Genomic DNA, 22150 nt, shown 5'->3' with positions numbered 1-22150 from the left:
ATCATTAGTGATAAAAAGGAAAATAAAATTTAGAAAACATGTGCCTAAGCCGATGCTATAACATTACAACGGCGTTGGCTTTGGTATTTTTTTTTTTTTTCCGACTAATGTTGAAAAATGTTGTTATATTTCTTGTAAAATTTATTTAACATTTTTTAAATTTACAATCTTTAGAAAAAGTAATTTGACCTCATTGAGATTGTAAAATTACTCATGCTAAAAAGGAAAATAAAATTTAGAAAACATATGTCTAAGTCGAAGTTATAAGACGCCAACGACGTTGGCTTTGGTGTTTTTTGTCCGACCTTTGTTGGAAAATATTGTGATATTTCCTGTATGATTTATGTAACATTTTTTTAATCTACAATCTTTAGAAAAAGTAATTTGACATCATGTGAGTTGTAAAATCATTCATGAAAAAAGAAAAATAAAATTTAGAAAACATGAGTCTATGCCGATGCTATAACATGCCAACAGCGTTGGCTTTGGTATTTTTTTTCCGACTTCTGTGTGCTGGAAAATTTTGTTATATTTTCTGTATGATTTATTTAATATTTTTTTAATCTACAATATTTTGAAAAATTTATTTGACATAACGTGAGTTTTAAAATCATTCAGAATTAAAAGGAAAATAAAATTTAGAAAATATGGGTCTATGCCGACGCTATAACATGTCAACAATGTTGGCTTTGGTATTTTTTTTTTTCGACTTGTGTTGGAAAATATTGTTATATTTCCTGTATAATTTATTTAACATTTTTTTAATCTACAATTTTTAGAAAAAGTAATTTGACATCATATGGATTGTAAAATCATTCATAATAAAAAGGAAAATAAAATTTAGATATTTCTGACAGTCTTATTAATTTTTGTCTATCTCTTTATCAAATTTTAATTCACTTCCTCTTAAAAATGTGCAGCTTAATGTTTATAATTTATTATTATTATTATTGTTATTCGTTCTCAACGAGTCACCATGCAATATAGGTGACTAAGAATTTTGCCAAATATTTTTTATGCTTTCATTAACACCAATTTTTCTTTTTCCTTTTTTTATTTTTTTTTCTAATTTCTTATAAATTATTTTTTAAATGTTTGTTTGAAAAAAAAAAAAAAAAGCTTAATCTTTAAAAAATTATGAAAAAGGCTAGTGCTTTATGATGCCAAGGTGCATATTAGGCAGATAGTATAGCATTGACTGCATTTTTTCTAAACCTTGCACTAAAATCCATATTTGAAGACGAGGAGTGCTAAGGCAAGGCCTAAATAGGCCTTTTAAAACACTGGGATAAATTATGAAATACTTTATGATTATTTTCTTATCATCTTTGTCCTATGTCCTTTGCCAATAATACATATGTAAACATTAACAGGTCCAATATGGTGAGCTTAGGTCGTTTGCTGTCACTTTTAAATAAGAGGGACTGCAGGAAAAATTTTAGTTAAGGTATAGGATACGTAATTAATGTTCGGCTGTTCGCTAACCATTGAAAAGTTGACATCGCCCTCAACCGGGTTTAAAGCAGTGTCCTAAAAGGTATGTTTAGGTAGACCTGGCAATTTGGATCATGACACAGCGATACGACTCGAAAACGACATGGAATAAATGGGTTTGGGTTTATTATAAATGGGTTCGGGTCATAATCGGGTCAACCCGTTTAACACGATTATTAATCGTGTCATTTTCGGGTTGACCTGTTTAACTCGAAATTGACCCGTTACGACCCATTTATTAAACGTGTCAGTTTCAACCCGACACGATTATATACCTATTACAACCCATTTAATTTAATTTTAAATTAATATTTTATCACTAATATAATATTTAATAACTAAAAAATATTATAAATTAAAAATTTTATAAAAATAATTTTCTATTACTAATTTTTTAAAAACAAAAAATACATCTTTAATAAAACAAAAACATAAAAATAAAAATAAAATAAAAAAAAATTTCGGGTTAATAGGTTAATTTTCGGGTTAACGGGTTAATAGGTTAGTTTTCGGGTTAATAGGTCAATTTCAGGTTAACGGGTTAATAGGTCAACACGACCCGTTAAAATAATCGTGTTAAACGGGTCGTGTCGTGTTGACCTGTTTATAAACAGGTCGGGTTAGTGTTTTAGGTACCTGACACGATTAATAAATGGGTCGTGTTCGGGTTAGGCATTTTTGACACGATTATTAAACGGGTTGACACGAACACGACCCACCAACCCGAATTGCCAGGTATAAGTTTAGGCCCTGGCTCGGCATGCCTAGGCTCCAGACTAGGAGAAAAGTAAAGTTTGGCAAAAGATAGTCAATGCTATGTTGACTGCATTAAAAAAAAAAAAAGACTTAAAAAAAATTTATAAGAAATTTGAAAATTTTAAAGGAAGAAAAAGAAAAATCGGCGTTAAAAAAAGCATAAAAAACATTTGGCAAAATCCTTAGGCACCTGTATTTTATGGTTCATTTATTCAAAAGAGATACAATTATTAAATTGTAAACATTAAGCTATACAATTTCAAAAGGCAATAAATTGGAATGTAATAAATAGGTAGACAAAATTTGGTTAGACTACAGTAATATCTAAGTTCTATACTAAGTAATTAAAAGATTTGTAGCATATATGAGACTGAGGTTTTTTTATTTTTTTATTTTTTTGGAATTTTAGAAAATATGAAGTTTCATAAATCTATTATGAATAAATGTTATTTTATTTTTGTTGAAAAATTTTGAATGCACAAAGTTTTTATGAACTTATTGTGAATATATGTTTGCTAAGTTATATTAATTGCCTGTATTATGATGATATAAACTTATATATATATATATATATATATATTTTAAATTTTTAAAATATAAATTATTTTACATATTAAGTGGTTTTATGTAATCATGATAATAATAAAAATAGAGAAATATCTTATTACGCAAAGGTTTTGCCCAAGCATGCTTACGCTTATAGGGATTCAAGTTTGATCTCACCGCTTTGCCACACCTTGGCTTAGAGAGAAAGAATGTGTGCAAATAAACTAATAAATTATTATAGCAAAAGACTATTATTGCAACACAAAGAAAAATTATGAAAGACCTTTTGGTTATCTTCTTCTTGTATTTTCCCTTTGTTCTTTTCCAATAATGCACATATAAACATCAATGGGTTAAATACGTTGAGCTTTAGCTATTTCCTGTCACTTTTAAATAAGAGGGTCGGGAAGAAAAAGACTTTTGATGGAAGACCGGAAGAAAAATGTTAGTCAAGATGTAGGATGTGTAATTAATATTCGATGGCCATAGAAAAGCCAACATTGCCTTCAACTACGTTTAGAGAGAAGGAAAGACCAAGAAAGTTTGATTTAATCAAAAATATATGACCAAGAAATTTGTATCAGAATAATTATAAAATTTATTTTGTATCAGAATAATTATAAAATTTATTTTTAAACATATAAAAATAATAATAAAAATTATGTAAAAAAAATATTAAAATCAAGATAATCATACACAAAATTAAATTTAGTTAACGGTTGGTAGTATAAAAAATTAATTACATTTACAAAATAAAATATTGAATAGATGAATTAAAATATTATGTATAAAAAAATAATATTGAGCGTAAGTCGTATCCTTTGCCCTTTATGTTTGTCCTATGTCCTTTGCCAATGAGTGTTTGTCCTATGTCACATAGTCCTTTATGTTTGTCCTATGTCCTTTGCCAATGAGTGTTTGTCCTATGTCCTATGTCCTTTGCCAATGAGTCATGTGTAAACATTAAGGGTCCAACTGTCCTTTATGTTTGTCCTATGTCCTTTGCCAATGAGTGTTTGTCCTATGTCCTATGTCCTTTGCCAATGAATCATGTGTAAACATTAAGGACCACAATAGTTTGTCCTATGTCCTTTGCCAATGAGTCATGTGTAAACATTAAGGGTCCAATATGGTGAGCGTAAGTCGTATGCTATCACTTTTAAATAAAAGGGACTGAAGGAAAAAGTTAGTCGAGGTGTAGGACACGTAATTAATGTTTGATAACCATGGAAAAACCAACATCGCCCTCAACTGTGTTTAGAGCAATGTTCTAAAAGGTCGGTTTCGGCCTCACCGTGGCATGTCTAGGCTTCAGGCTAGGAGAAAATGCCTCGCTTTGGTACAAGGTTTAGAAAAAGATTGTCAATGTTATGTTGACTACATAATGTGCCCCTGGAGCCTTTTTCATAATTTTTTTTAAGTTAAGCTTTTTTTTTTTATAAAGAAAAAAAGACTTAGAAAGGAAATTAAAAGAAATTTGAAACGAGAAAAAAAGAAAAATTGGTGTTAAAACGCATAAAAAAAGGGCAAAATCTTCAGGCACCTCTATTGTATGGTTCATTTATTAAAAGGGAAAAAATTATTAAATTATAAACATTAGTTTATACAATTTTAGAAGGGAATAAATTGGAATGTGATAAAGTAGATAAACAAAAGTTGGTGAGACAATCTCAAAAAAAAAAAAAAAAAAAAATTGGTGAGACTACTGTAATATCTAAGTTCTATGTTGTTGGAATTACTAAGTAATTAATAGACTTGTATCAAATATTAGACTTTTTTTTTTTTTTTTTTTGGTTGGAAACTTAGAAAGCAAATAAATCTATTATGAATAGATGTTATTTCATTTTTGTGGGAAAAACTTAGAATGTATAAAGTTTTTTTAAACCTATTATGAATAAATGTTTGCTAATTTATGTTAATTGCATATATTATAATGATATAAACTTACACACACACACACATATATATATATATATATATATATATATTTAAACTTTTAAAACATTAATTATTTTATTTATTTAGTAATTTTATGTAATTAAAATAATAATAAAAATAGCCAAATGTCTTATTACTACGTAAAGGCTTTGCCCAAGCACACCTACATCATAGGGCTTCAAGTTCGACATCACCCCTTACCACATTTTATGCTTTTCAGAACCTTGGTTTAGAGAGAAAGAAAGTGTGCAAATTAATTAATTAATTATTATAGCAAAAGACTATTATTGTAACTAGGGTTGGGTATAATCCAATCCAACCCGTTCAATTCATCCAATCAAATCCGTTTTAACGGTTTGGATTTGATTTTTACATCAATTGAATTGGATTGAATTTAAAATATTATAAATTGGATGAATTGGATCGGTTATGGATTGGAAATATAAATCAAATCCAATCCCAATCCAAATAATATATTATATAATTAAAAAATTATATATTTTTTATTTTTTTTATTTTTATATATTAATTTTTAATATATATATATATATATATTTTACATTTCCAAATCCCAAATTGATTCTTGAGTGAATGTATTATTTTACATTATTTGTTCTAACAATTTTAATTTAATTTTGTAGGAGTAGGATGATAACATTAATGCTTGCTATTTGATAAGTGCATGATATGTATTATTTGCTACATTTTCTTCTTTATTTTTCATTATAAATTATGTTGTATTATTCTAATTGTATTTTATGTTTGGATAATTATAATTTATTATTTATAATTTATATTTGAAATTTTTTTTATTTATATTATATATTTATAAATTAGTAAGTTTTAAACCGATCAACCAAACCAATCATAAATGGTTTGGTTTGGATTTAACATTTTAATGGTTTAGTTTGAATTTCATATTAGGAAAATCGATAAGTATGGATTGGGTTGTATTTCGATCCAAAAAAGAAAAAGATGTGTTGTTTTAATTAAGGTTCAAAATTTCAGTATTGATAGAAATATTAAAAGTTTAAAATATGAAAATTTTGATGGAGATATCTGAAAGTATCCAATATTAATGAAAATTCACAAAAAAATAAAAATAAAAATTTATTTTAAAAAAGAGAAATTTCTGTTGAAATTTCAGCATTAGCATAATTAATTATCAAATTTATTCTGAAAATTACAAAAATATTCAATAAATATTATGTTTTTCTCAATCAATTTAATTTATAGTAAACGGTAACAATTATAAATAAACTATTATTAATAAAAATATGCCATATATATGTATATAGATATTTGATAAAATTGTTTATTAATTGAGATAAAACAATTATTATAATTACATTATATTTTATAAATATCATCTCAATACTCATAAAACTCTTAGATAACTGAAAATTATTGGTCTCTTTCTTGTTCTCATTTCAAGATATGAAATATGCAAAGCAATTATTAAATGATGTGTTTCCTCAATAATTTTTCATATAATTGTTAATATATCAACTATAAGATTTTGTATTAAATATAGTGGTTCTTGATGTTTAATATAATATATTCTATTTTTTTATTTGCTCAATATTATTAATTTAAATGTTATAAATACCAATTTTATATAATATTATATTTTCATATTATTATTTTATATTATTATTTTTTATTCTTATATAATTAATTATTAGCTTATAGTTATGGGATTTTGATGAATGCATCTTATACAAAATGCATAGCATAGATATATATATATATATATATATATATTTTTTTTTATCAATGAATAAAACCTATTGAAGTTATTAAATTTAATTCATTCCATTTTATCTATATCATTAAATACTTAAAAGACAATCAAAAGGTTAAAAAAAAAATATCATTACAGTTAAATTGGTAATATAATTTACTAAATATCAATAATATTTTTGAATTTTTTATAAAAAATTTTATAGATATTTTTAAAATTTTTATAGAAATTTCAGAATTTTACATAAAAAATTTTAAAATTTCAATAGATATTATGAATTTTTAAATTAAATTGTTAAGGATTTGATGAGAATATTTTTGACGGAATTTTTTATGGAAAATTTGGTTAAATTTTAAAAATTTTGATGAATATTATAAAAATTATATTCGTTTCTATTTGGAATCTAAATTTTTTTTTAATCCCTAAAAAAAGAGAAATTATTTGATAAGACATGATTTTAGATCAAGATTAAGGTGGGATAATTTTATCTTATTGGAGGGGATAAATCCATAAACTTATAATTTTTTAGTTGTATGGACTGTTGCATTAGATATGGGAATCGAATAGTCCTAATCGTCTGCTCAATAAATAAATAAATAAATGAATAGTCCTAATCCTAACCTGTCCTCCAAACAAGATCAAAGGGACGTTATACCAATTACAGGCCTCGATACAGTTTTAATATCTTATGTTGTCTATACTTTATTTAACAGATATTTCTACCTCTTTAACACATATTTTTCAACAAAAATAAAAAATTAAACTACAATAATAAACCATATTCAAATAAAAAATGGAAATTAAAATTTTAATATTTTAATATCACTTTTAGCAGACTCGATGGAAAAGAAGCATATAAAAAATAAAAATAAAAAAGAGTGACTGACATTGAACAAAAATAAAATAAAAAAATAAATAGCAAAAATTGAGGCGGCTTAACAACAATGAGAGGGGGCACATCTGACTTTTACGTTGCAAAATTGAAAATATAAAAATAAAAAAATAAAAAATAAAAAGTGGAAAATTTGAGGGGCACGTTGGCCCGACCTGGGTCAGCCTTCGCCTCTCAAAGTCAAACTTCAGTTCCTTCAACTTTGACCGACATGACATATTATTTTAATTACTTGGAAAAAGAACTCTGATTGCTATGCAAGAACGTAAAAAGAAGAGGGGAAAAAAAAAAAAATTCAGGTTTATAATATCTGATATCATAAAAATAATTAGTTTATAATTAAATAGGTGGGTTTTATAATACTAAAATTTCGCATATTGCTTATATGTCCACTAGTATTAGTAACTTACTTTGATTCCAATTTTTTATTTCATGTGTTTTCAGAGAAAAAAAATAAAAATTTACTTCTTGCATTATCTATATATTTTGAAGCATTGTATATACATATTTGGCTTTAGGTATAGCGTTAGCAAAGTCATTTTCGACGAAAATTGCATACAATTATGGCTGTTGGAGTTTCTTGCCAAACGAAGACTTACACCATTGACTTGCTTTTCCTCTGCTGTATATATATTCTTTTGGCCGGCCTGATATCAATATAACCAAAGCAAATTGCTGCTAGCAATTAACAAAAGTTGCAGAGCTTTCCAATATTAAACACTGTTATCAGCATTTTGGCACGATAATGATTGATAAAGGAGGAATTTCCTTAAAATATGTCAATGCTATTGTCGTGTTCCTAGTCCTACTACATATGTATTTTGGTGCTGGCGATTACACCGATATAGGGTGTAGCGAGAGGGAGAGACGAGCACTGGTTGATTTCAAAAACAGCCTTGATTTTGAGTCTAAATGGCTTTCTTCGTGGGGAGACGAAGATGAAAAGAAAGAATGTTGCAAATGGCAAGGAGTCAAATGTAGCAACTCCGCTGGCCGTGTTGTTAAGCTCGATCTGAAAGCTCACAGTCTGCATGGTAAGATCTATCCTTCTCTCATGGAATTACAGTATTTGGAATATCTAGACCTCAGTTCTAACTCTCTTCATGAAGATCAAAACCTCAAATGGCTCTCTCATCTGTCTGATTTACAATACTTGGATCTCAGTTCAGTATATCTTTCCACAGCCAATGATTGGCTAACAGTTGTCAGTGGGCTTCGTAAGTTATCCACCTTAAAGTTATCTACTTGTCATCTTCCGCCTCCCACTCTCAACACTTCCCTTTACCTCATCAATGCTTCTCCACTTGTTACCCTGGATCTGGGTCAAAACTATTTATATGTTCCCACTTCTTCCATACTGTTTCAGTGGTTGTTTAAATTTAACACCACCCTTGTTTCTCTTGACCTCTCTTCAAACCATTTCTATGGTCTGATTCCCAGTGCTTTTGGAAAAATGATGGTCCTTAGAGAGCTTGATCTAAGTGATAATCAACTTCAAGGCATGATTCCGAAATCTTTTGGGAATTTATTTAGTTTGAAGGCATTGAATCTATCAAGAAATTACCAGCTTAATGGATCACTTGTTTTTTTGCATAACTTCTCCAGTTGTGCAAATAACTCAATGTTGGAGAGTCTAGTACTACATTCCAACAGTTTTTCTGGCTCACTTCCCGACTTTTCTGTATTTCCATTGTTGAAGGAAATAGATCTTCACAACAATAAATTAAACGGAAGTCTGACCACAAGCATCAGAAACCTGTTTGAGCTGGAAACTTTCGATGTATCTTATAATTATTTGGAAGATGTGATATCTGAACTCCATCTATCAAATCTCTCTAAATTGAGGAGTTTAGACTTGTCCTCTAACTCAAATATTTCACTGAACCTTGGCTCAAACTGGGTTCCTCCGTTTAATTTGGAATTCTTAAATCTGAGATCATGCAAGTTGGGGCCAAAGTTTCCGAATTGGTTGGCAACTCAAAACAACCTTTCACTTCTTGATATCTCTTGTAACGAAATTTCCGACACCATTCCTAAGTGGTTTGAAGATTCGACTCCTAACATGCATTATCTAAATCTCTCGTGGAATCAAATCCATGGAAGGCTGCCAAATTTATCAAAAAAGTTTCCAAGTCTTGCCGTACTAGATATGAGTTTCAACTTCTTTGAAGGTCGATTGCCATCCTTCCCAGCTAACTTGACTATATTAAATCTATCTAAAAATATCATTTCTGGCTCAATTTTGTCTTCTTGTAAGACCATCACTTCACCTTCACTTTTGATGTACCTTGATCTCTCAAATAACCAATTATCTGGAGTGCTTCCTGACTACTGTGTTTCAAAGTGGACTAGCCTACAAATCCTGAATCTGGCGGACAATAATTTCTCCGGAGAGATACCCAGTTCTGTAGGTTCTCTTCGTCAGATCCAAACTCTGAAGCTACGAGGCAATAGTTTCTTTGGAGAACTACCTTTGTCCTTGAGATATTGTGAGAAGTTGATATTTATGGATCTTGGTAACAACAAGTTTTTAGGAAAAGTACCAGCATGGATCGGAGAAAGTCTATTAGCCTTAAGGGTACTAATCATGCGATCAAATAAGTTCAATGGAAGTATTCCATCGAGCTTATGTGGACTGACACGTCTATGTATCTTGGATCTATCGCAGAACAGTATTTTTGGAAACATACCGCACTGTCTCAGCAAACTCACTTCTATGTACTTGGGAAGTTCCAATGGCACAAAAGATGTTGATGGATTTTCCTATATTTTCATTAATCGAGTTCCAAACAATTGGGTCTATGGTAGCTGCACATACTTGAACACTCATGCGAACAGCGCAGCAGTTGTAATTAAAGGTGGGGTATTGGTGATTCATTCTAGTACTCTTCCATTCCTAAGGCTTATAGACCTTTCAGGTAACAAGTTGACTGGAAAAATTCCTGGGGAATTATCCAGTCTTTCGGGATTGACTTCACTAAACTTATCAAGAAACGATTTGTCTGGAGAAATCCCCCAAAACATGGATGAGATTGAAGAGTTAAATTCACTTGATTTATCTCAAAATAGACTTTCAGGTAGAATTCCAATGAGCATGTGTAATTTTTCTTTTTTGGACTATCTGGACCTCTCATATAACAACTTGCACGGTAGAATTCCTTTTAGCCGTTCTCTTTCTACCTTTTCCGCCTCTGCGTTCATTGGAAATCAGGCACTCTGTGGTCCTCCACTTACAGAGAACTGCCCGATTGAAGCCACATCTAATCGAACTCGACATGGAGATGAATTCAAGAGATGGTTTAAAGTGGGTATGGGGATGGGGTTCTTCATTGGATTTTGGGGAATATTTGGTAGTTTGTGTCTCAACCGTACTTGGAGACATGCATACTTCTTGTTCTTGTACAAAGTAAAAGATTGGGTCTTGTTAAGGTTGGCACTCTATATTGCAAGATTACAGACGAGGTTCAAGAGAAACAACAACCATTGATTAACATGGTGCGCAATTAATTATATCTCCCTACTCTTTTAGTTATATATATATATATATATATATATATTTTTTTTTTGCATTTTTTTTTTCCCAAGAAAAAGAAATGGTTAAAATCATACAGTTGAATGACCCTGTCACTTTGTTAATTATTGTTGTTTTTGTTGTTTGCCCATAAACTGTACGTAGTTGTCAGCGTTACCTGCTGGCCCTGGACTGCTATTTTCTTCGGTGAACAGAAATCCGATTCTTTTCAAGTATCAAGAGACTAATAGTAGAACCGGAAGCAAGTCCTTCTGATGGAAATCACACTAGCTTGTGGCTATGGACTACGGAAGTCATTTTTGTTCTTAACGTCTGCTATATTCAATATCCCCGTTTCCTCATAAATTTCTTACTTTATTTGCTGGTCTTTCTAGTCAGTTTTTGCACAACCAGATTGCAAATCCTATTTACTTTTATGTATGTTTTTCGACTATTTGTTTTTCATATATACTTGGGGATTTTTTGTTTTTTGTTTTTTTGGGGACACCCTTGCTGTGTGTGGTTTCTTAAAATATATTGTCAAATTAGTTTGTATCTAAAAATCAAGTAAACGAGTTACAGATATATCATAAGTTATAACCTTATAGGTTTTAACTTATTTCTTGAATTTTTTTATACATTATCAATGGAGTTTACATTAATAAATTAGTGGAAGTTTAATGTGGCTTACTATGAAATACCAGCTAGTATTAAAAATTTAAAATAAATTAAAAATTATTACTATATTACCAAAAAAGGGGAAAAAAAAAAAAGAAAAAAGAAAAGAAAGAAACAACAACAACAAGAGGAATGCGAGCTGCACTATCTCATGCGCTTGCCTGGATATTACTCCCTGACAGACATCCAAAATATGTGATTGAGTAAGCTTTTAATATTTCTATGATAAAATGTCTATTTATCAATGGAAAGATAAATTAGCTTAGCCAAACGGGTAAGGTTCTAAATTACTTACTGCAAAATAAGCGTAATACTTCATTTTTGAAATAAACAACAAATTAAAATGATATCAGAGTTTTGTAATTAAGAGGTTTTATGTTATCCCTTTTGAATTTGTATTTGTGAGTATAAACCAAATTTCAGACTTTCTTTTCATTTTTGTTTTTTTTTTTTTTTTGTGCATCATATCCATCAAACTTCTACTCTTTCAATTTTGACAGGCACCATGCCACACAATAAAAAACATCTTACCACAATATATGGACTAATTAAAATGAAATTTATAATATATATATATATATATATTTATTGACGGGCACCGCATTATATCTATATAATATATAAAAGAAAAAAAATCTGTGCCGCATGTCATCATATTTTCAATTCAAATCCCCTCCAAAATCATTAATAAAAAAATTATCTTTTTTTTTTAATTATTTATGATTCTATTAAAATATTAATCAATACCAAATCAAATAACTATTTAAAAATATAAAATTTTTTACCTTTATTAGTTGTATTAAAAAATATATATTTTTATTATTATAAATTGAAAAAGTATAAGATTTTTTACTTTTTATGGTTGTACTCAACTATATATCATCAATTTTTATTTAAATAAATTTTAAATAGACATACCTTTCTTAAAATATTAATAATCACTACACAAAAATTGAGTTCTAGTGACACTAATTTAGCGATGCTACAAAACAAACACGTCTGAAAAAACAAAACCGAGATGCTGAGGCTAATGCGTCCATTAAAATTCTATAAATAAATGACGCATTAAAAAACTGTTGAAATCAAACGGTCGCTAAAAACAACAATACGCGATTCTGCCTTTAAGCGTCGCTGAACAGAATCGCCTTTAATACTGTGTTTATATTTTTTTTGAATTGTATTATTTAAATGCTAGACTCATGCAAAACGATTAACCAACCACTTATCTATGTTTACATAATAATAAAATTTAATTATATGAATACTAAAAAAATAGATGAAAATAGGCGACCTTTAAGCAATATAACTAAGGTTGTTGTTTAATTATTTAATTTTTTATGTACAGTTTATTTTTTGTTAATTAAACTTACACATCTCTTGTATTTTTTATTTTAATTTTTAGGATAAATTAAATAGGCGACTCAACGGATTCATTCCACGTCGCCTGTTCCCCTTTTTTTGTTTTTTAATCAATGTGATTTTTTTTCAACTTCAAATAACCAATGAAAATATTTAATCAATATAACTGAGATTGTTTTTTTGTTTTTTTTTTTTCTAAGATAAAGGGAACAGGCCATGCAATTGCGTCATTCCACAACGCCTGTTCCTTTTTTTTTTTTTAATCAATTTGATTTTCTTTTAACTTCAAATAACCAGCTAAAATATTTAATCAATATAACTGAGGTGGTTTTTTGCTTTTTTTTTTTTTTTTTTGGTTTTTAAAGATATAAGGAACATGCGACACAACTACTTCATCTTGGGTACTACTTCATTTTGGGTGGGCATATCTCTTTTTTTTTTTTTTTTTTCTTAATCAATTTAATTTTCTTTCAACTTCAAATAATTAGTGAAAATATTTAAGCAATATAACTGAGGTGGTTTTTTTTTTTTTTAATCAATTTAATTTTCTTTCAACTTCAAATAACCAGTGAAAATATTTAAAGATAAAAGGAACAAGCGACGCATTGTTTTGACAAAGAGCCGCCAAATAGAGGAAAAGGCAACATAGTTTCCTTTTCTTTTTTTTTTCAATTTTTTTATTTACACATGTACAAACCCATAAAAAAATAAAATTAGATAGGGTCATGCCAAGAATTGAATCCAGAAACTCTTACACTTTTAAGGAATCATCACACCCCCAGACCAAATGACTTGGATGTAATAATACAACTAGAACTAGCTAATATAGTTTTAGATGATGTATTGTTTTAAAAAAGAGTCACCAAATAGACGAAAATGCGATCACCCAACCAATTTTTACCTTTTTTTTTTTTAATTTGAAAGTTGTTTTTAGTAATTTTTTAATTTTGCAAATATGTTTTTTTTTAATTTGTAGATGAGCAACAAAAAAAACTAATTAAAGATTAAAAAAATAAAACATGGAATAGACGACGCATTTTAATGGAATTGCATCACCTATTCCTTCAATTTTTTTATTTTTATTTTTTTAAAAAAAAAGCAATTTAATAGACTTTCAATTTTTAAAAACAAGTAAATTATCATTGAACACAAATACATGAAAGTTAAGCTCATTTAACATACTTATGTAGATAAATTGGTCAATAAATGCTTGTTGAATTAAAATTCTATATTCGATATCCTATTTCAAATTAGGTCTTAAGATATTTTGTATCTTGTCGATACACATATATGTGAATAATTGAGAAGAGCATTGACAAAACTATTTTCTGTTTTTAGATCAATGGAATTTATGTTCGTTGAATTGCTACATGAATATATTTGTAGATAAACAATTAAAAAACTATTTAAAGATTATAAAGAAAATTTAAAAAATGGAATAGGCGATGCTTTTTTCGACCATAATGATCACTTGATCCCACAATTCAAGAACAGGTGACCCTTCTTGAAGAAAATGTGTCGGCTATTATCTCAATTAAAAAAAACAAAAATTTTAAAAGACATGCAAATTTTATAAAGAATAAAGGTGTACTTGAAAAATAGAAAAATAAACAGCAATCTTCGATATTTTGCTTCGCATTTTTTAAAAATATTTTCAGTGTTTATTTGTAGGTGAAAAATAAAAAATTAATCAATGAAAACAAAATGAAATTGAGAGAAAAGGCGATACTTTTAATTGTAAATATATCGTCTGTTCTCTTAATTAAAAAAAAAAAACATTTTAATACTTGCAACTTTTAGTAGCAAATAAACTGTACTTCAAAAGTAAATTAATAACTATTGAAAAAGGAAAAAATAAAAAGTATCTGGCAACTTTTTTTGCTTTTTATGCATTGCCTGTTCCATCACACTTAAAACAGGCAATGCTATCTGTTGTAAATGCATCGCTTATTCCCTTTTTAAAAAAAAAAAAAATTGAAATTTACAAGATTTTAAAGTAAATAAACTGTAGTTGGTAAACAAAATAATTAAACTCTCACTTTGGTAATTTTGTTTCACATATATAAGAAATATTTTTAGTATTTATTTTTAGATGAAGAATAAAAAGCTAATTAAAAAAATTAATGATATTGATGAAATAGGCGACGCTTTAAGATGTAAATGCATAGCCTGTTCTCTTAATTTAAAAAAAAAAAAGAAGAAGAAGGAATTCAAAAGAGTAACCTTTTTGCCATTTTCTAAAATTTTTTGGCTCGTTTTAAAATTTTTATGTGCACCTTTGATTTTCTTTTTTTTAAAAAAACTACATCAAGTACACTACCTAATAGATATTAGATTTGCAAACAATCTAAGAGAGACTTGAAGAGTGGGATATTTTGGTTTTCATTTTTCATTTGCCTACATTGACGTCGGGAAGCTGGGTTTTTCTGTATTGCCATCGTGATTTTCTGGGTTTTTTCTTTCTCCATCTCCATCGTTTAGGTGAGTTTATTTTTTCTTTATGGTTGGAGGAGACATTTGGTGGGTTGGTTTTTTTTTTTTTTTTTTTTTTTGGTTTTAACCGCATGTTAGGATCTTTATTGATCTTACTTTTGTAGATATTTTGTTTGTGATATTGCTTGACATTGTTTTGCTAAGTTCAACAAGTATTTTATGTTGAAAATCAACTTGATTCAAGATGATCTGTTGTCATCTAGTTGCCAAGTATAAATGAAAATGATAATGAGGATGAATGTGAGAGTGGCTATGTTTGTGATGACTGTGAAGTGATACGTTTTGCTAAGTTCACCAAGTATTTTATGTTGAAGATCAACTTGATTCGAGATGATCTGTTGTTTTAACTTCACCACAACATCGTACTTTTGTTGAAAAAGTTGTTCTTGGAGATACTACGATGGATCACAATTCATTTGTCATATAGTTGCCAAGTATCGATGAAAATGATAATGAGGATGAATATGAGAGTGACTATGTTTGTAATGACTGTGAGGGGATATGGATAAACTAGGCCTGACAACGTGTCGTGTTTAACCATGTTCATGTTATCATATATCGTGTTCATGTTAAATATTTTTGACTCGAACACGACCCATTAAATTTTTGTGTTGAGATATATAAATCCGAACCTATTCATTAAATTTTTGTATAATCCGTCAACCAATCCATTAATCCGTTAAGCATAAACGTCAAATTTTAATTAGGTACCAAAATGATAAAACAAACTCCTTTTTTCTTTTTGAAAAAAATCAAATGAACATGTTTGTTAATAAGCTAAACATCTCCCCAAAAAAAAAAAATGAAAAAAAAAGAAAAGAACAGAAATAAAAAGAAAAGCATTCACATACTAAAATTCTAAATGCATTAATAATTATCAATTAAAAATATTATAAATCAAACATATACTAAACATTCACCATGGCTAAAGAACATGTATTTTCCGTTTAAAATATTCAAAAATTACAAACCAAATCAACATTGAAAATCCAACATAACCATTAGAAAATATTAAATCTATAACCATACATCATTGTTGAAATTTTTATAAAGTTGTATCTTTCCACCACTTCCATACAATAAGGTATGAAGCTCATAATTCCCTTAAAAAAAAAAAAAAAGAGAAAAAAAATATGATTCTTTCAAGTCTTTTGACACTAGGTACCTCCGAAAGCAAGTACTTCCAAAATAATCACACTGGCCGATGTAAGTCATTTTGTTCTTTATGTCTGTAAACTAAAATAACCATTCCACAGAAGTAAAATTTTTACACATACATTTAGTGTATCAAATTCTTTATTCTGGTTTCTTTATCAATCATCCCAAACTGCTAGCCAATCCAATCTCACTTAAGCACTCAATATGACAAATTTCTGCAGTCCAAGTCCATAGCCAAACTTTGTTAATACCCTTCAACTCCAATGCTTTAGACCACAGCCCTTTCGACAATTCAAGACGTGTGCGGCGAGTCCGTGACTGTCTGGACTTCCAAAACAGTGTTCTCTTCTCATATGAGCATGAGACCTGGACCATAGTTTCCACTGGGGTTATCGTAATTCCATTTTCTACCTGTGACACTTGCATTCCATGGGGATTTTCTGTAGTCAACTTTCCACTAACAATTATTTCATCCTTCAATTTCAAGTAAGATCTAATTGATAACAAAATTAGTTCCAAAACAATCATCTAGTAATTGTAAAGATCCAAAAGAACTCAATTTTGAAGTTCTTCTCACTATTGCTGACAATTTAAGATATCAAAGTCTAATGTTTCAAATCGTATAACTTTATTAATTCCATCAACTGTCTTATATATGGAATCAATTTGGCAATGTGAACAATCTGCAGCAAAGAATTCATGAACAAGATCCTCTAATTCTATAAAAGAGCAACCAGGTTGCTTTTGCGTTCCCTGGAGAGCCATATCTCTTCTCAACTTATTCACATCTTTCCACCTTGATGCTGAAGCATAGATATTTGACAACAAAATATGCACCCCCGATCTCCGCGGTTCCAATTCCTCAATTTTCTTCGCAGCAAACTCTGCCAATTCCATATTTTGGTGCGTCTTACATGCAAAGAGCAGGGATCTCCATATAACCGTGTCAGGTTGAATTGGCATTTCCCTGATAAAATTTTCAGCCTCAATTAAAAGATGGGCACGGCCAAGAAGATCAACCATACAACCATAGTGTTCTATGCGAGGAGTGAGCTTATAACTTTGAGACATGGCATTGAAATAGACAAAACCCAATTCTACAAATCCACCATGGTTACAAGCCGACAATACCCCCAGAAAAGTGACCTCATTTGGCATGATATCCCTTGACATTGCCATTTGTGAAAACAAGTGCAAAGCCCTCCTGGACTCCCCATTCATGGCTAGACCAGTAATCATAGCAGTCCAAGAAATAACATCTCTGTTAATCAATTCAGAGAAAATCTGGAGCCCTTTCTATATCTACACATTTTGAGTACATATCAATCAAGGAATTCTTCACTGAGAGGGTCATCAAAGCCCCCCACCTTTCAGAATAGCTATGCACCCACCTACCATGGTTCAATGCCCCCAAATTCCCGCATGCCGATATAACACTAGCAACTGTTGCCGCATCTGCTTCAACCCTATGTAATTGCATCTCTCTGAACAATTCAATCGCCTCCTTGAATGAATCTGACTGAGCATAACCCACTATCATGGAAGTCCAACAGACCACATTTCTCTCAGAAACACCGTCGAACACTTTTCTTGCATCCTCCATCTTCCCGCACTTAGCATACATATCGATCAAAGATGAACCCAAGAAGACATCCAATAGCAGTCCACTTCCTAAAACTAATCCATGGATTTTCCTCCCTAAATCAAGAAATACAATCCTAGCACAAGCAGTCAGAACACCCAAAAAAGTCACCTGAGCAGTCAGAAGTTGATATTTATGGATCTTGGTAACAACAAGTTTTTAGGAAAAGTACCAGCATGGATCGGAGAAAGTCTATTAGCCTTAAGGATACTAATAATGCGATCAAATAAGTTCAATGGAAGTATTCCATTGAGCTTATGTGGACTGACAAGTCTACAAATCTTGGATCTATCGCAGAACAGTATTTTTGGAAACATACCGCAGTGTCTCAGCAAACTCACTTCTATGCACTTAGAAAGTCCTCAAGGCACAAAAGGTGATGTTGATGGACTTTTCTACATTTTCATTAATCGAGTTCCAAACAATATGATCAATGGTAGCGGCACATATTTGAGCACTTATGCGAACAAGGCAGAAATTGCAAATAAAGGTTTCGTAATGAAGTTACGTTATATTTCTCCATTCGTAAAGATCATGGACCTTTCAGGCAACAAGTTGACCGGAAAAATTCCTGAGGAATTATCCAGTCTTTCGGAATTGGTTGTACTAATCTTATCAAGAAACGACTTGTCTGGAGAACTCCCCCAAGACATGGGTGAGATGGGAAAGTTAGAATCACTTGATTTATGTCAAAATAGACTTTCAGGTAGAATTCCAATGAGCATGTTGAATATTTTTTGTTTGGAATATCTGAACCTCTCATATAACAACTTGTATGGTAGAATTCCATTAGGCGGTCAATTTGCTACCTTTGAGGCCTCTGCGTACATTGGAAATCAGGCACTCTGTGGTCCTCCACTTACAGAGAACTGCCCGATTGAAGCCACATCTAATCGAACTCGACATGGAGATGATGAATTCAAGAGATGGTTTAAAGTGGGTATGGGGATGGGATTCTTTATTGGATTTTGGGGAATATTTGGTAGTTTGTGTCTCAACCGTACTTGGAGACATGCATACTTCTTGTTCTTGTACAAAGTAAAAGATTGGGTCTTGTTGAGGTTGGCACTCTATACCGCAAGATTGCAGACGAGGTTCTAGAGAAACAACAACCAATAATTAACATATGATGCGCAATTAATTATATCTCCCTACTCTTTTAATGTATTTATTTATTTTTATTTTTTTTAAAGAAAAAGAAATGGTTAAAATCATAGAGTTGAATGACCCTGTCACTTAGTTGATTATTGTTGTTTTTGTTGTTTGCCCATAAACTGTACGTAGTTGTGCAGGGTTACCTGCTGGGCCTGGACTGCTATTTTCTTCGGTGAACAGAAATCTGATTCTTTTCAAGTATCAGGAGACTAATAGTAGAGCCGGAAGCAAGTCCTTCCGTTGGAAATCACACTAGCATATGGTTATGGACTACGGAAGTCATTTTCGTTCTTAACGTCTGCTATATTCAATATGCCCGTTTCCTCATAAATTTCTTACTTTATTGGCTGGTCTTTCTAGTCAGTTTTTGCACAAACCAGATTGCACATCCTATTTACTTTTTTGTATGTTTTTCGACTACTTGTTTTTCATATATAGTTGAGACCTTTTTTTTTTTTTTTTTTTTTTTCGGGGGACACCCCTTGTGTGTGTGGTTTCTTAAAATATATTGTCAAATTAGTTGTATTTAAAAATCAAGTAAACGAGTTAATATGCTTACAGATATATCATAAGATACCTTATAGGTTTTAACTTATTTCTTGAATTTTTTATATGCTGTAATGTGGCTATTTTACTATGAAATACCAGCTCGTATTAAAAATTTAAAATAAATTAATCCGATTATTGCTATATTACCAAAAAAAGAAAAAATAAAGGAAAAAAGGAAAAACAACAACAGCAACAGCAACAACAGAAGAGGAATGCGAGCTGCATTATCTTTTGCACTTGCCTGGATATTACTCCCCAACTAATATGCAAAATATGTGATTGATAAGCTTTTATTATTTCTATAATAAAATGTCAATTCATCAATGGAAAGATAAATTAGCTTAGCCTAAACAGTCAGGATCTAAATTACTTACCCAAAAACAAGCTTAATATTTAATTTTTGAAATAGATAACAACTTCAAATGACATCAGAGCCTTGTAATTAAGAGGTTCTATGTTACCCCATTTGATTTTGTATCTATGAGTATAAACCAAATTTCAGGCTTCCCCACCATCGGTCTCCCCCCCCCCCCCCCCCAAAACAAAAAAACCCAATCAAACTTTGTTGTGATCCTTTGATCACGAAAGACACACAAAACTAATACAGAAAAATAAAAAGAGACAAGAACACGAAAATTAAGAAGAAAAAGATGTATTATAACTATAAAATTTATATACAAAAAAACTTTTCTCAAACTCTCTCAAAAAACTTATATTGTCTATACTGTGTGTTATGTGATACAAGACTGAAAAACAAATATCTATTTATAATGCTCTCTTTAGGGTTTCTAGGGTTGAAACCCTAATGAGCTTGGGCTTTAAGAGATAAAAGGCTAGACCCCCACAATTCTCTCCCTCCACCCACATTTCAAAAACTTGATGGTCACCCACCATCTAAACCAGTTATGTCTCTACACAGCTTCAACTTCTCTGATGTGACAACCTTTGTAAACATATCTGCTGGATTCTTCTTTATGTGAATCTTCACAAATCTGAACAATTTATGTTCAGTCACATCACGTATCCAATAATAGTGAATATCAATATTCTTTGTCCGAGAATGATAAATTGAGTTCTTGCTCAAATCTATAGCACTCTGGCTGTCGCAATGTATTTTGTAGTCATTCTGCTTGATGCCCAGTTCATGGAGTAAACGTTTTGACCACATTATCTCCTTACCGGCTTCCGCTGCGGCAATATACTCTGCATCTGTTGTGGATAAAGATACACACTTTTGCAATCTTGACTGTGATGACACAGCTCCTCCAGCAAAAATGTAAATATAATCTGAAGTAGATTTCCTACTATCAAGGTCTCTGGCCATATTTGCATCTATATAGCCTTGTAGAACTGGATCACCTCCCCCGTAACACAAGCATACTTTTGATGTATCCTTAAGATACTTGAGAATTCACTTGACTGCTTCCCAGTATTTCGTTTTAGGATTTGAAAGAAATCTGCTCACAGTACCAACTGCATGAGCAATGTCTGGTCTAGTACACACCATTGCATACATTAGACTTCCTACCACTGAAAAATAAGACTCTGAAGCCATTTCTTCTATCTCTACTTTCATTTCTTCTATCTCTACTTTGGATAAGAGGCATGATCTCTTGCTCAACTTGAAATCGTTTGCTAATGGAATGCTGACTGGTCTGGCCTTCTCAATGCCAAATCTCTTTATCACTCTTTCGACGTGCTTCTACTAAGATGCCATAACTTGTGATTCCTCCTATCTTGAACTATTTGCATTCCTAAAATCTGTTGACTGGTCCCAAGTCCTTCATATCAAATGACTTGGTAAGTTCCTTCTTCAGCTAAGTAATTTTCATTGCATCTTGTCCAACGATCAATATATCGTCGATATACAGGAAAAGTGCAATGAATTTCCCATCTGGAAACCTCTGAATATAAACACACTGGTCTGCGTCTGTCTTCTTGTATCCATACTCATCATAAAAGAGTCAAATTTCTTGTACCATTGCCTAGGTGCTTACTTGAGACCATATAAGCTTTTCTTTAGCTTGCAAATAAGGTTCTTTTTCTCTGAAACCTCAAAACCTTTTGGCTGCTCCATATAGATCTCCTCATGTAGATCACCATGAAAGAATGTTGTTTTCATATCCATCTGTTCAAGCTCTAGGTCTAGATAGGCCTACTAGATCAAGAATAACTCGTATCGATGTCATCTTCACTACTGATGAGAAATTTCATCAAAGTCAATTCATTTCTTTT

General features: G+C 30.5%; 2 protein-coding genes and 1 pseudogene across 2 annotated transcripts; 2 read left to right on the top strand and 1 right to left on the bottom strand.

The window, feature by feature from the left end:
• Positions 1–8036: 8036 nt before the first annotated feature.
• On the top strand, positions 8037–11451 carry LOC132799126 (receptor-like protein EIX1). Its single transcript, XM_016033064.4, has 2 exons — positions 8037–10865; positions 11047–11451. Exon 1 carries the CDS (start codon positions 8116–8118, stop codon positions 10855–10857), a length of 2742 nt encoding a protein of 913 aa, XP_015888550.3. The 5' UTR covers positions 8037–8115; the 3' UTR covers positions 10858–10865; positions 11047–11451.
• Positions 11452–16456: 5005 nt separating this feature from the next.
• On the bottom strand, positions 16457–18370 carry LOC132803180 (pentatricopeptide repeat-containing protein At4g21065-like; annotated as a pseudogene).
• A 57-nt stretch (positions 18371–18427) lies between these two features.
• Positions 18428–19622, top strand: LOC132803179 (receptor-like protein EIX2). The gene is made up of 2 exons (XM_060815452.1): positions 18428–19305; positions 19496–19622. The coding sequence occupies exons 1-2, from the start codon at positions 18428–18430 to the stop codon at positions 19620–19622; spliced, it is 1005 nt and encodes a 334-aa protein (XP_060671435.1).
• The last annotated feature ends 2528 nt before the right edge of the window (positions 19623–22150 follow it).

Source organism: Ziziphus jujuba, chromosome 3 (genome assembly GCF_031755915.1).
Source record: "Ziziphus jujuba cultivar Dongzao chromosome 3, ASM3175591v1".
Lineage (NCBI taxonomy): Eukaryota > Viridiplantae > Streptophyta > Magnoliopsida > Rosales > Rhamnaceae > Ziziphus > Ziziphus jujuba.
Note: the sequence above shows the minus strand (reverse complement) of the source record. Positions and strands in the feature narration are given on the sequence as shown.

Bases quoted from the DNA above. Each gene is read 5' to 3' on its own strand.
- LOC132799126 (XM_016033064.4), top strand. From the start codon at position 8,116: ATGATTGATAAAGGAGGAATTTCCTTAAAATATGTCAATGCTATTGTC.
- LOC132803179 (XM_060815452.1), top strand. From the start codon at position 18,428: ATGCGATCAAATAAGTTCAATGGAAGTATTCCATTGAGCTTATGTGGA. The intron at 19,306-19,495 runs GTTCTAGAGAAA...AACTGTACGTAG, and splicing joins ACCGCAAGATTGCAGACGAG to TTGTGCAGGGTTACCTGCTG.